Below are 15,180 nucleotides of genomic sequence, written 5' to 3'. Positions count from 1 at the left end.
TAGAGGGATATGGGCCCCGGAAGGGTAGGGGGTTTAGTTCAGTCGGGCAGCATGGTCGGTGCAGGCTTGGAGGGCCGAAGGGCCTGTTCCTGTGCTGTAATTTTCTTTGATCGCTGTATCATGAACCCGAATTTCAATGTGAGATTATGTGTGCAGTGTGGCATTAATGCAGGCTGCATGGTGTTAGTTGTGACCTCCCTGACAATACAGTGTCCATGTACCTGGCGCTGAGGGGGGTACCACACGCTGAGGGTCACCGTCCACATTCTCGTACTCTTCCAAGGGCAGCGTACTGGTCGAACTCTGAAATTCACTCTGAGGCGGGACAGCTGAAAAAGAAAACATTCTTAAAATTAACATTGCCGTGTGTGTCCGCAGAAACCAGAACCTTGCGTTACTGACTATATCTCTACTGATGTTAATCCAGCTCCCTCACACTGTCACTCAGTAACCCCTCTCCCCCAGCACCCTGTGTTACTGACTGTATCTCTACTGATGTTAATCCAGCTCCCTCACACTGTCACTCAGTAACCCCTCTCTCCCCAGCACCCTGTGTTACTGACTGTATCTCTACTGATGTTAATCCAGCTCCCTCACACTGTCACTCAGTAACCCCTCTCCCCCCAGCACCCTGTGTTACAGACTGTATCTCTACTGATGTTAATCCAGCTCCCTCACACTGTCACTCAGTAACCTCTCTCCACCCAGCACCCTGTGTTACCTACTGTATCTCGACTGATGTTAATCCAGCTACCTCACACTGTCACCCAGTAAACCCTCTCCCCCCCGCACCCTGTGTTACTGACTGTATCTGTACTGATGTTAATCCAACTCCCTCACACTGTCACTCAGAAACCCCTCTCCCCCAGCACCCTGTGTTACTGACTGTATCTCGACTGATGTTAACCCAGTTCCCTCACACTGTCAGTCAGTAACCCCTCTCCCCCCAGCACCCTGTGTTACTGACTGTATCACTACTGATGTTAACCCAGCTCCCTCACACTGTCACTCAGTAACCCCTCTCCCCCAGCACCCTGTGTTACTGACTGTATCTCTACCGATGTGAATCCAGCTCCCTCACACTGTCACTCAGTAACCCCTCTCCCCCAGCACCCTGTGTTACTGACTGTATCACTACTGATGTTAACCCAGCTCCCTCACACTGTCACTCAGTAACCCCTCTCCCCCAGCACCCTGTGTTAATGACTGTATCTCTACTGATGTTAACTCAGTTCCCTCACATTGTCACTCAGTAACCCCTCTCCCCCCAGCACCCTGTGTTACTGACAGTATCTGTACTGATGTGAATCCAGCTCCCTCACACTGTCACTCAGTAACCCGACTCCCACAACGCCCTGTGTTACTGACTGTATCTGTACTGATGTTAATCCAGCTCCCTCACACTGTCACTCAGTACCCCCTCACCCCCAGCACCCTGTGTTACTGACTGTATCTGTACTGATGTTAACCCAGCTCCCTCACACTGTCACTCAGTAACCCCTCGCCCCCAGCACCCTGTGTTACTGACTGTATCTGTACTGATGTTAATCCAGCTCCCTCACACTGTCACTCAGTAACCCCTCTCTTCCAGCACCCTGTGTTACTGACTGTATCTCTCCTGATGTTAATCCAGCTCCCTCACACTGTCACTCAGTAACCCCTCTCCCACAGCACCTTGTGTTACTGACTGTATCTGTACTGATGTTAATCCAGCTCCCTCACACTGTCACTCAGTAACCCCTCTCCCCCAGCACCCTGTGTTACTGACTGTATCTCTACTGATGTGAATCCAGCTCCCTCACACTGTCACTCAGTAACCCCTCTCCCACAGCACCTTGTGTTACTGACTGTATCTGTACTGATGTTAACCCAGCTCTCTCACACTGTCACTCTGTAACCCCTCTCCCCCAGCGCCCTGTGTTACTGACTGTATCTGTACTGATGTGAATCCAGCTCCCTCACACTGTCACTCAGTAACCCCTCTCCCCCAGCACCCTGTGTTACTGACTGTATCTGTACTGATGTGAATCCAGCTCCCTCACACTGATGTTGTGTGTGCCTCCCTGTCTCTCTCTCTGAGTGCTCCTTACCCAGTCGGTTTGTCTGTGCGTTATTCCCGATGCTGTTTGTATTCTCGTACCACTCGCAGGATGAGGTACTCGAGCTATCTGTTGATTTTTTGTACGAAGGATGTTGCTTCCAGCCTGGAAAAGGAACAAATCCATTTGGGAAAGGGGCAGGATCGTTCTGGTTCACACCAATTCCCTGTTCCGCAATGTTCGCCTCAGTCTTTCGCAGGAGCGTTGTTTGAAGTTTATTTATTAGTGTCACAATTAGGCTTACATTCACACTGCAATGAAGTTACTGTGAAAATCCCCCAGTCACCACACTCTGGCGCCTGTTCGCGTACACTGAGGGAGAATCTAGCAAGGCCAATGCACCTAACCAGCACATCTGTGGGAGGAAACCGGAGCACCTGGAGCAAATCCACGCAGACACGGGAAAAACGTGCAAACTCCACACAGTGACCAAACTGAGACCTTGTCAGCTACGACTCTCACCAACCTTTTCAGATGCACCACAGAAAGCATTCTTTCTGGTTGTATCACAGCTTGGTATGGCTCCTGCTCTGCCCAAGACCACAAGACACTACAAAAGGTCGTGAATGTAGCCCAATCCATCACGCAAACCAGCCTCCCATCCATTGACTCTGTCTACACTTCCCGCTGCCTCGTCAAAGCAGCAGGGAAGAAGCTGTTCTCGAGTCGGTTGGTACGTGACCTCAGATTTTTGTATCTTTTTCACCCCAGCATAATCAAGGACCCCAGGCACCCTGGCCATTCTCTCTTCCACCTTCCTCCTTCGAGAAAAGGATACAAAAGTCTGAGGTCACGTACCAACTGACTCAAGAACAGCTTCTTCCCTGCTGCTGTCAGCATTTTGAATGGACCTACCTCATATAAGGTTGACCTTTCTCTGCACCCTAGCTATGACTGTAACACTACATTCTGCACTCTCTCCTTTCCTTCTCTATGAACGGTATGCTTTGTCTGCATAGCACGCAAGAAACAATTATTTTCACTGTTTACCAATACATGGGACAGAAACAAATCAAATCAAATCTGCCGCTGTGAGGCAGCAGTGCTAACCATTGTGCCACCGTGCCACCCTGACTGGGATTATTCCATCTGAGGGCACATCGGAGCTCTGGCTCTGCCAAGGGGCTGATGACTGAGGCTCTGTCCCTCTTCTCCCTCATCCTCTCCCTATCTCTGAGCACCATCACAATCACTTCCATCCAGGATCTATCCCAGGATTTCTCAGACTCAGCCTGACAATCTGTCTGTAGATTCCTTAAATTAAAAATATAACTTCAGACCCTTGTTTTGATGTCACGACTTTATCGCCAGGCTATTTGACCAAGAGATGCAGAGGGTGAGGTCGCGGAGGAATTTGACAGCAAGAAGACAGGTGAAAATGGAGATGTTGTCAGGCTGGGAGCCGAAGAGTAGGCCTGGGAAGCACAGGGGGATGATGGGAAATCAGGCCCTGGTGAGGGAGCGCTCATTCCCTCCTCGTCAGCAGCTTGTGTCGATACTGTGCCTTTAAGAAAGGTATTTGAAGCATGTTCTTCTGCAGGATCTGTGGTAGCAGTTCTGGGCACTCGGTGCCATCCTGTCTACCTCAGGCATCCTGGATTGTTGTTGCAGGAGTTATAGTTGCTTCCAGTGGATAGAATGTTGGTTTTCATCTGAATTAATGCTGTTCTGTTTTTTAGAATCATAGATTCAGAGAATCACAACAGTGCAGAAGGAGGCCATTTGGCCCTTCAAGTTTGCACCGAGAACAATCCCACTCAGAACCTATCCCAGGTCCCGTAACCTAATGTATTTAACCTCCTAATCCCCCCTGAAGCTAAGGGGCAATTATGCATAGCCAATCCACCTAACCTACACATCTTTGGACACTAAGGGGCAATTTAGCATGGCCAATCCACCTAACCTACACATCTTTGGACACTAAGGGGCAATTTAGCATGGCCAATCCACCCAACCTGCACATCTTTGGACACTAAGGGGCAATTTAGCATGGTCAATCCACCCAACCTACACATCTTTGGACACTAAGGGGCAATTTAGCATGGTCAATCCACCCAACCTGCATATCTTTGGACACTAAGGGGCAATTTAACATGGCCAATCCACCCAACCTGCACATCTTTGGACACTAAGGGGCAATTTAGCATGGCCAATCCACCTAACCTACACATCTTTGGACACTAAGGGGCAATTTAGCATGGCCAATCCACCCAACCTACACATCTTTGGACACTAAGGGGCAATTTAGCATGGCCAATCCACCTAACCTGCACATCTTTGGACACTAAGGGGCAATTTAGCATGGCCAATCCACCTAACCTACACATCTTTGGACACTAAGGGGCAATTTAGCATGGCCAATCCACCCAACCTACACATCTTTGGACACTAAGGGGCAATTTAGCATGGCCAATCCACCTAACCTGCACATCTTTGGACACTAAGGGGCAATTTAGCATGGCCAATCCACCCAACTTGCACATCTTTGGACACTAAGGGGCAATTTAGCATGGCCAATCCACCCAACCTGCACATCTTTGGACACTAAGGGGCAATTTAGCATGGTCAAGCCACCTAACCTGCGCATCTCTGGATACTAAGGGGCAATTTAGCATGGCCAATTCCCCCTATCCTGCACATCTTTGGAGTGTTTCCCCCTGGGATTTTGCAGAGTGGGGCTTGATTGGGATGATTGGCAGGTTTGGTCACAGGGTAGCTGGGCTTTTTTCACAGAATATTCAAGCTGAGATGCTGTTTCTGAGCTGAGAGAGAGCAGCCTCTCTCTCTCTCTTTTCCCCCCAGTGAAGTTGAAGGCTGGAATCTGCCGGGAGATCAGTCTCTGTTTTGAGGATTCTGCTGTCTGAGTGTTGCTGTTTAGAAGTTGCAGAGGGAGAGGTATCTTTCCCTGTCTCTGGGCCCTGGAGACTGAGAGCTGCCAGAGACGAGGTTTGCATCCTCTTTAGTTTTGCTGCTTTGAGTATATATCCTTCTCTGAAAACTGCAGTCTCCAATTCGATTTTCAAGCTTGCTGACGACATCACCGTAGTGGGTCGGATCTCAAACAATGATGAAACAGAGTACAGGAATGGGATAGAGAATCTGGTGAACTGGTGCGGCAACAATAATCTCTCCCTCAATGTCAACAAAATGAAGGAGATTGTCATCGACTTCAGGAAGCGTAAAGGAGAACATGCCCCTGTCTACATCAATGGGGCTGAAGTAGAAAGGGTCGAGAGCTTCCAGTTTCTGGGGTCCAGATCACCAACAACCTGTCCTGGTCCTCCCATGCCGACACTATAGTTAAGAAAGCCCACCAACGCCTCTACTTTCTCAGAAGACTAAGGAAATTTGGCATGTCAGCTACAACCCTCGCCAACTTTTACAGATGCAACATAGAAAGCATTCTTTCTGGTTGCATCACAGCTTGGTATGGCTCCTGCTCTGCCCAAGACCGCAAGAAATTGCAAAGGGTCGTGAACGTAGCCCAGTCCATCATGCAAACCAGCCTCCCATCATTGACTCTGTCTACACTTCCCGCTGCCTCGGCAAAGCAGCCAGCATAATTAAGGACCCCACACACCCTGGACATTCTCTCTTCCACTTCTTCCACCGGGAAAAAGATACAAAAGTCCGAGGTCACGTACCAACCGACTCAAGAACAGCTTCTTCCCTGCTGCTGTCAGACTTTTGAATGGACTTACCTCGCACTAAGTTGATCTTTCTCTACACCCTAGCTATGACTATAACACGACAACTGCCCTCTCTCCTTTCCTTCTCAATGAACACTATGCTTTGTATAGCATGCAAGAAACAATACTTTTCACTGTATCACAATACATGTGACAATAATAAATCAAATCAAATCAAAGAAGTCAGGATTTCTGTTTAGAAGTGTTAAGAAGCTGGAAATAAGGCATCACTTTAGCATACTTGCTTTAGTCCTAACTAATTGAGAACTGAGAATTAAGATGGGGGAAATCACTTCGATAGGGTTGTACTATAGGCCCCCAAATAGCCGGCGGGAAATTGAGGAGCAAATATGTAAGGAGATTACAGATAGCTCCAAGAAAAATAGGGTGGTAATAGTCGGAGATTTTAACTTTCCCAACATTGACTGGGACAGCCATAGTATTAGAGGGTTGGATGGAGAGAAACCTATTGAGTGTATTCAGGAGGAATTTCTCATTCAGTATGTGGATGGCCCGACTAGAGAGGGGGCAAAACGTGACCTCCTCTTGGGAAATAAGGAAGGGCAGGTGACAGAAGCATTAGTGAGGGATCACTTTGGGACCAGTGACCATAATCCTTTTAGCTTTAACATAGCTATGGAGAATGATAGGTCTGGCCCAAAAGTTAAAATTCTAAATTGGGGCAAGGCCAATTTTGATGGTAACAGGCAGGAACTTTCAAAAGTTAATGGGGGGAGTCTGTGGGAAGGCAAAGGGACATCTGGTAAGTGGGAGGCTTTCAAAAGTGTCTTAACCAGAGTTCAGGGTAAACACATTTCTCTTAAAGTGAAGGGCAAGGCTGGTGGAAGTCGGGAACCCTGGATGACTCGGCATATAGAGGCCCTAGTCAAGAAGACTGTAGCAGCACGGATTCGTGAAGGGCAAGTCGTGCCTCACAAATGTGATAGAATTTTTTGAGGAGGTAACTAAGTGTGTTGATGAAGGTAGGGCAGTTGATGCCATATACATGGATTTTAGTAAGGCGTTTGATAAGGTCCCCCATGGTCGGCTTATGATGAAAGTGAGGAGGTGTGGGATAGAGGGAAAGTTGGCCAATTGGATAGGTAACTGGCTGTCTGATCGAAGACAGAGGGTGGTGGTGGATGGAAAATTTTCGGATTGGAGGCAGGTTGCTAGCGGAGTGCCGCAGGGATCAGTGCTTGGTCCTCTGCTCTTTGTGATTTTTATTAATGACTTAGAGGAGGGGGCTGAAGGGTGGATCAGTAAATTTGCTGATGACACCAAGATTGGTGGAGTAGTGGATGAGGTGGAGGGCTGTTGTAGGCTGCAAAGAGACATAGATAGGATGCAAAGCTGGGCTGAAAAATGGCAAATGGAGTTTAACCCTGATAAATGTGAGGTGATTCATTTTGGTAGGACTAATTTAAATGTGGATTACAGGGTCAAAGGTAGGGTTCTGAAGACTGTGGAGGAACAGAGAGATCTTGGGGTCCATATCCACAGATCTCTAAAGGTTGCCACTCAAGTGGATAGAGCTGTGAAGAAGGCCTATAGTGTGTTAGCTTTTATTAACAGGGGGTTGGAGTTTAAGAGCCGTGGGGTTATGCTGCAACTGTACAGGACCTTGGTGAGACCACATTTGGAATATTGTGTGCAGTTCTGGTCACCTCACTATAAGAAGGATGTGGAAGCGCTGGAAAGAGTGCAGAGGAGATTTACCAGGATGCTGCCTGGTTTGGAGGTAGGTCTTATGAGGAAAGGTTGAGGGAGCTAGGGCTGTTCTCTCTGGAGTGGAGGAGGCTGAGGGGAGACTTAATAGAGGTTTATAAAATGATGAAGGGGATAGATAGAGTGAACGTTCAAAGACTATTTCCTCGGGTGGATGGAGCTATTACAAGGGGGCATAACTATAGGGTTCATGGTGGGAGATACAGGAAGGATATCAGAGGGTAGGTTCTTTACGCAGAGAGTGGTTGGGGTGTGGAATGGACTGCCTGCAGTGATAGTGGAGTCAGACACTTGAGGAACATTTAAGCAGTTATTGGATAGGCACATGGAGCACACCAGGATGATAGGGAGTGGGATAGCTTGATCTTGGTTTCAGATAAAGCTCGGCACAACATCGTGGGCCGAAGGGCCTGTTCTGTGCTGTACTGTTCTATGTTCTAAGAAGAAAGAGGCACATGACATACATAGGCAGCTGGGATCAAGTGAATCTATTGAAGAGTATAGGGGATGTAGGAGTAGAGTTAAGAGAGGAATCAGGAGCCCAAAAGGGGACACAAGATTGTTTTGGCAGAGAAGGCAAAGGAGAATCCAAAGAGCTTCTACAAATACATAAAGGGCAAAAGAGTAACAAGGGAGAGAGTCGGGCCTCTTAAGGATCAACAAGGTCATCTATGTGCGGATCCACAAAGGATGGGTGAGATCCTAAATGAATATTTCTCATCAGTATTTACTGTTGAGAAAAGCATGGATGTTAGGGAACTTGGGGAAATAAATAGTGATGTCTTGAGGAGTGTACATATTACAGAGAAGGAGGTGCTGGAAGTCTTAAAGTGCATCAAGGTTGATAAATCCCCAGGACCTGATGAAATGTATCCCAGGACATTGTGGGAGGCGAGGGAGGAAATTGCGGGTCCCCTAGCTGAGATATTTGAATCATCGATAGTCACGGGTGAGGTGCCTGGAGATTGGGGAGTGTTTAAAAAGGGCTGCAGGGAAAAGCCTGGGAACTACAGGCCAGTGAGCCTCACATCTGTGGTGGGTAAGTTGTTGGAAGGTATTTTGAGAGACGGAATCTACAGTCATTTAGAGACACAAGGACTGATTAGGGACAGTCAGCATGGCTTTGTGAGTGGAAAATCATGTCCCACAAATTTGATTGAGTTTTTGAAGGGATAACCAAGAAGGCAGATGAGGGCAGTGCAGTTGATGTTGTCTACATGGACTTTAGCAAGGCCTTTGACAAGGTACCACATGGTAGGTTGTTGCATAAGGTTAAATCTCACGGGATCCAGGGTGAGGTATTTAAATGGATACAAAATTGGCTTCTTGACTGAAGCCAGAGGATGGTTGTAGAGGGTTGTTTTTCAAACTGGAGGCCTGTGACCAGCGGTGTGCCTCAGGGATCAGTGCTGGGTCCACTGTTATTTGTCATTTATATTAATGATTTGGATGAGAATATAGGAGGCATGGTTAGTAAGTTTGCAGATGACACCAAGATTGGTGACATAGTGGACAGGGAAGAAAGTTATCTCCGATTGCAACGGGATCTTGATCAATTGGGCCAGTGGGCTGACAAATGGCAGATGGAGTTTAATTCAGACAAATGCGAGGTGATGCAGTTTGGTAGATTGAACCAAGGCAGGACTTACTCAGTTAATGGTAGGGCGTTGGGGAGAGTTACAGAACAAAGAGATCTAGGGCTACATGTTCATAGCTCCTTGAAAGTGGAGTCACAGATGGACAGAGTGATGAAGAAGGCATTCGACATGCTTGGTTTCATCGGTCAGAACATTGAATACAGGAGTTGGGACGTCTTGTTGAAGTTGTACAAGACATTGGTAAGGCCACACTTGGAATACTATGTACAGTTCTGGTCACCCTACTATAGAAAGGATATCATTAAACTAGAAAGAGTGCAGAAAAGGTTTACTAGGATGCTACCAGGACTGGGTGGTTTGAGTTATAAGGAGAAGCTGGATAGACTGGGACTTTTTTCTCTGGAGCGTAGGAGGCTGAGGGCTGATCTTATAGAGGTCTATAAAATAATGAGGGGCATAGATCAGCTAGATAGTCAATATCTTTTCCCAAAGATAGGGGAGTCTAAAACTAGAGGGCATAGGTTTAAGGTGAGAGGGGAGAGATACAAAAGTGTCCAGAGGAGCAATTTTTTCACAGAGGGTGGTGAGTGTCTGGAACAAGCGGCCAGAGGTAGTCGTAGAGACGGGTACAATTTGATATTTTAAAAAGCATGGGTACGATGGGTATAGAGGGATGTGGGCCATATGTGGGCAATTGGAATTAGCTTAGGGGCTAAAAAAAAAGGGCGGCATGGACAAGTTGGGCCGAAGGGCCTGTTTCAATGCTGTAAACCTCTATGACTCTGTGACTCTAATTCTAAAAAAAGGTGTATGTTTGTGGGGTATTGCTGTAAATTAGAACAACAGCGATAGCTAGCTGTTAAGAATGAAAGTTTGTGATGTTTAAGTCTATTAATTGGAAAAATGTATGCTAATTCTTTTTGTTATATTCTTAAATAAACTTTGATAAGAGCTTCCTCGTGGGTCACTTGATTCATACCTGGAATGAAACAGTTTTCGGGTCAAGGCTAACTTTATAAACACCTTGGGAGTCTCTGGGCATGAACACGGGAAGCATGAACCTTAAGCGTGAATTGGTGGGTGTGCGTGAGGACATGTTTGAGTCTCGGCACAACGGACAGTTTTCTCTCACACGCGACACGCTATATCAGAGGAAGGCAGGACACTCACGGTGAGATTTGCGTTTCGATGGCTTCCGTCCATCAGCTGAACTCACAACCCTGGCTCCTCCCTCATCGGAAGAGCTGCCATCATCCTTTGACCTCTGATAGGGTAGGTCCGACCTTTGACCTACAGTAATGGAAACAATGCAGACGTAGAGGGTTTGCAGAGGGTCATTAACACATCACCACAGAGTCATTAACACATCGCCTCAGAACAGCCCTGATCACAGATACAGGCCTTCAGCCTGTCCAGCAACCTTCCATATCAACTTGTATGAACACACATCAAGACATTTACACCCACTGCCCTCAGCTCGTGTTGACCCCCCCACTGCCAACCAGCTGCCCACAGCATGATTGTTAAACTCTCATCATCTTGTTCACACCCCATCATAGCCCAGTCATCACGTCTGTTCCCTGCAACCTCCTCCAGACCCTACAACCCTCCCTATCTCTGTAAACTCCTCCAGGCCCTACAACCCTCCTCATCTCTATAACCTCCTCCAGCCCCAACAGCACTCCCTATCCCTGCAACCCCCTCCAGCCCCTCAACCCTCCTTATCTCTGTAACTTCCTCGAGCCCCTTCAAACCATCCTATTCCAGTAACCTCTTCCAGTCCCTAAAACCCTCCCTATCCCTGTAACCTGCACAAGTTCCTACAACCCTCCCTATCTCTTCAAACTCCTCCAGACCCTACAACCCTCCCAATCTCTGTAACCTCCTCCAGACTTACAACCACCCCTATCTCTGTAACCTCCTCTAGTCGCTGCGACCTTCCCTATCTCTGTAACCTCCTCTAGTCGCTGCGACCTTCCCTATCTCTGTCACCATGTCCAGCCCCTACAACCCTCCCTATCTCTGTAACCTCTTCTCATCCCTACAATCCACCCTATCTCCATAACCTCCTTCAGTCTCTACAACCCTCCCTATCTCTGTAACCTCGGCCAGTCCCCACAGCCCTCCCTTTCTCTGGAACTCCCTCCAGCCCCTACAACCCTCCCTATTTCGAAAACCTCCTCCAGCACCTACAACCCTCACTATCTCTGTAACCTGCTCCAGCCCCTACAACCGTCCCTATCTCTGTAACCTCCTCCAGCCCGTACAACCCTCCCTATCTCTGTAACCCCCCCAGCCCCTACAACCCTCCCTATCTCTGTAACCTCCTCCAGCCCCTACAACCTTCTCTATCTCTGTAACCTCTTCCAGTCCCTACAACCCTCCCTATCTCTGTAACCTCCTCCAGCCCCTACAACCCTCCCTATCTCTGTAACCTCCTCCATCCCCCACAACCCTCCCTATCTCTGTAACCTCCTCCAGCCCCTACAACCTTCTCTATCTCTGTAACCTCCTCCAGCCCCTACAACCCTCCCTATCTCTGTAACCTCCTCCAGCCCCGACGACCCTCTCTTTCTACGTTCTCCTGACCTTTGCAAGCTTTGCCTCCCTGTGTCTGACCTTTGATCTCTCTGCCCCTTTTGTGCCCCAAAAAATCTGTGTACTGGGTCACTTTCAGTCAGATTTCTACAGAGCTCCGCCCCTTTCCTCCTGATCTTTTGCGTTTCCCTCACGTTTAACCTCTGACCTGCCAGCCTGTCCTCTATCGACTCAGGGCACACTCAGGGAGGTCTCAATGAGGCCTGTACTCCTTGCTGAAGCCTACCTTTGTCGTTTGCCGTGATCCGAACCTCTGGTAATGTCATGGGGATGTTTCCCTGAGGAAGCCTCCTTTCCGACTGATTGCGGACGGAATCTGGAGGTGGTCAGGAAAAAAAGCAGAAGACGTGAGTGAGGAAATCCCTGGTGTTTCTGCAGCAACTTAGTGTGTGACTGGCCACCTCACTCTGAGAGGGGACTAAATAGGGGAGTGGAGCCTATGACGGGTTAGTGTGTATGTGAACCCTTGGCGGCGTGTCTCCACTCTGTCTCAGTTGTCACTGGCAAGGTTAACCTTCATGGAATAACAGCTCTCGTGCCAAGAAATTGGAGTCTTACTGAAAAGCTGAGGCGGCTGAACTTTTCCGACTCACACCCACCTGGATAAATTCGCAAGAATACCAGATCTCACGAGGCATATTGCGTGAGAGGAGAGAGTGCTAATCGTTCTCTCAAACTAAAAGAATGACCTGGACACATCTGTTCCCTGGTTCATTTCCCAGGATAATGGGAGTCGACCGGCCCAGTTCAAACTGAAGCGAATGCTTGGCAGTTAATTGTTCCCTGGTACGTCCTCCATGGGAGCACCTTCACCAAGCAGAGTCCACTTGCCGACAAATCGTGTCGTGTAGTACAAACTGCTGCGTGCATTAAGATTGGCCTTCCTGGTGGATCTATCCTGATAAGTACAAGGTGAAAAACTTTGACGGGTTGTGTCTTTCCCAGGCAATTTGTTGCTTGCCCTTCAGACCCATTTGGAATATTGTGAGCAGTTTTGGGCCCCCTTCCTAAGGATGGATGTGCTGGCCTTGGAGGGGGTCCAGAGGAGGTTCACAAGAATGAAGGGGTTGTCATATGAGGAGTGGTTGAGGACTCTGGGTCTGTACCCGTTGGAGTTTAGAAGGATGAGGGGGGATCTTATTGAAACTTACAGAATACTGAGAGGCCTGGATAGAGTGGATGTGGAGAGGATATTTCCACTAGTGAGAGAGACTAGAACTCGAGGGCACAACCTCAGAGTGAAGGAACGCTCCTTCAAAACAGAGATGAGGAGGAATTTCTTCAGCCAGAGTGTGGTGAATCTGTGGAACTCTTTGCCGCAGAAGGCTGTGGAGGCCAGGGCATTGAGTGTCTAAGACAGAGATAGATAGGTTCTTGATTAATAAGGGGATCAGGGGTTAAGGGGAAAAGGCAGGAGAATGGGGATGAGAAAAATATCAGCCATGATTGAATGGCGGAGCAGACTCGATGGGCCGAGTGGCCTAATTCTGCTCCTATGTCTTATGGTCATTTTGACCGATGAGAAGGTGGCAGTGAGCTACCTTCTTGAGCCGCAGCAGTCTACAATCTGGCTCATACTCGGACAGTGCTGCCCGGGATATAGATCCTGGATTTTGACCCAGCGACAGTGAAAGATGGAAGATTTAGTTCCGAATGTGTGGATTGGAGGGGAAGCTCTAGGTTGTGGTGTTCCCAGGTATCTGCTGCCCTTGTTTTGTTTGGATTCATTCATGGGACACGGGCGTCACTGGCTGGGCCAGCATTTATTGCCCATCCCTAGTTGTCCAAGGGCAGTTGAGAGTCACCAACAATGCTGTAGCTATGGAGTCACATGTAGGCCAGACCGGGTAAGGACGGCAGATTTCCTTCCCTAGAATCATAGAAACCCGACAGAGCATTCGGCCCATCGAGTCTGCACCGACAGTCCCAATCCGGTTCTATCCCCATAACTCCACACATTTACCCCGCTAATCCCTCCAACCTACACATCCCGGGACACTAAGGGTCAATTTAGCGTGGCCAATCAACCTAACCCGCACATCTTTGGACAGTGGGAGGAGTACCCGGAGGAAATACACGCAGACACAGGAAAAATGTGCAGACTCCACACACACAGTGACCCGAGGCCTGAATCGAACCCGGGTCCCTGGCGCTGTGAGGCAGCAGTGCTGACCACTGTCCACCGTGCTACCCCTAAAGGGGCATTAGTGCACCAGATGGGTTTTTAACCAACCTCTGACAGTGCGACACTCCCTCAGCGCTGACCCTCTGCCAGTGCGACACTCCCTCAGTACTGACCCTCTGACAGTGCGGCACTCCCTCAGTACTGACCCTCTGACAGTGCAGCACTCCCTCAGTACTGACCCTCTGACAGTGCAGCACTCCCTCAGCACTGACCCTCTGCCAGTGCGACACTCCCTCAGTACTGACCCTCTGACAGTGCAACACTCCCTCAGTACTGACCCTCTGACAGTGCAGCACTCCCTCAGCACTGACCCTCTGACAGTGCAGCACTGCCTCAGCACTGATCCTCTGACAGTGCAGCACTCCCTCAGTACTGACCCTCTGCCAGTGCGACACTCCCTCAGCACTGATCCTCTGACAGTGCAGCAAACCCTCAGCACTGACCCTCTGACAGTGCAGCACTCCCTCAGCACTGATCCTCTGACAGTGCTGCACTCCCTCAGCACTGACCCTCTGACAGTGCGACACTCCCTCAGCACTGATCCTCTGACAGTGCGGCACTCCCTCAGTACTGACCCTCTGACAGTGCTGCACTCCCTCAGCACTGACCCTCTGACAGTGCAGCACTCCCTCAGTACTGATCCTCTGACAGTGCAGCACTCCCTCAGCACTGACCCTCTGACAGTGCAGCACTCCCTCAGTACTGATCCTCTGACAGTGCGACACTCCCTCAGTACTGATCCTCTGACAGTGCTGCACTCCCTCAGCACTGATCCTCTGACAGTGCAGCACTCCCTCAGCACTGACCCTCTGACAGTGCAGCACTCCCTCAGTACTGATCCTCTGACAGTGCAGCACTCCCTCAGCACTGACCCTCTGACAGTGCAGCACTCCCTCAGCACTGACCCTCTGACAGTGCAGCACTCCCTCAGCACTGACCCTCTGACAGTGCTGCACTCCCTCAGCACTGACCCTCTGACAGTGCGGCACTCCCTCAGCACTGATCCTCTGACAGTGTGGCACTCCCTCAGTACTGACCCTCTGACAGTGCAGCACTCCCTCAGTACTGACCCTCTGACAGTGCAGCACTCCCTCAATACTGACCCTCTGACAGTGCAGCACTCCCTCAGCACTGACCCTCTGACAGTACGGCACTCCCTCAGTACTGACCCTCTGACAGTGCAGCACTCCCTCAGCACTGACCCTCTGACAGTGCAGCACTCCCTCAGCACTGACCCTCTGACAGTGCAGCACTCCCTCAGCACTGACCCTCTGACAGCACGG

At 49.2% G+C, this 15,180-nt stretch overlaps 1 protein-coding gene across 1 annotated transcript in view; it reads right to left on the bottom strand.

The window, feature by feature from the left end:
* LOC144505407 (T-cell differentiation antigen CD6-like) overlaps window positions 1-15,180 on the bottom strand; it is a 173,055-nt gene that overhangs the window by 4,768 nt on the left and 153,107 nt on the right. Inside the window, exons 12-15 of the mRNA XM_078231518.1 lie at window positions 11,939-12,028; window positions 10,285-10,404; window positions 2,091-2,204; window positions 222-329 (exon numbers count right to left, since the gene is read on the bottom strand). Coding sequence (XP_078087644.1) covers window positions 222-329; window positions 2,091-2,204; window positions 10,285-10,404; window positions 11,939-12,028 — 432 coding nt within the window. The remainder of the gene's footprint in view (window positions 1-221; window positions 330-2,090; window positions 2,205-10,284; window positions 10,405-11,938; window positions 12,029-15,180) is intronic.

Source organism: Mustelus asterias, chromosome 16 (assembly GCF_964213995.1).
Source record: "Mustelus asterias chromosome 16, sMusAst1.hap1.1, whole genome shotgun sequence".
Taxonomy (NCBI): Eukaryota; Metazoa; Chordata; class Chondrichthyes; order Carcharhiniformes; family Triakidae; genus Mustelus; species Mustelus asterias.
Note: the sequence above shows the minus strand (reverse complement) of the source record. Positions and strands in the feature narration are given on the sequence as shown.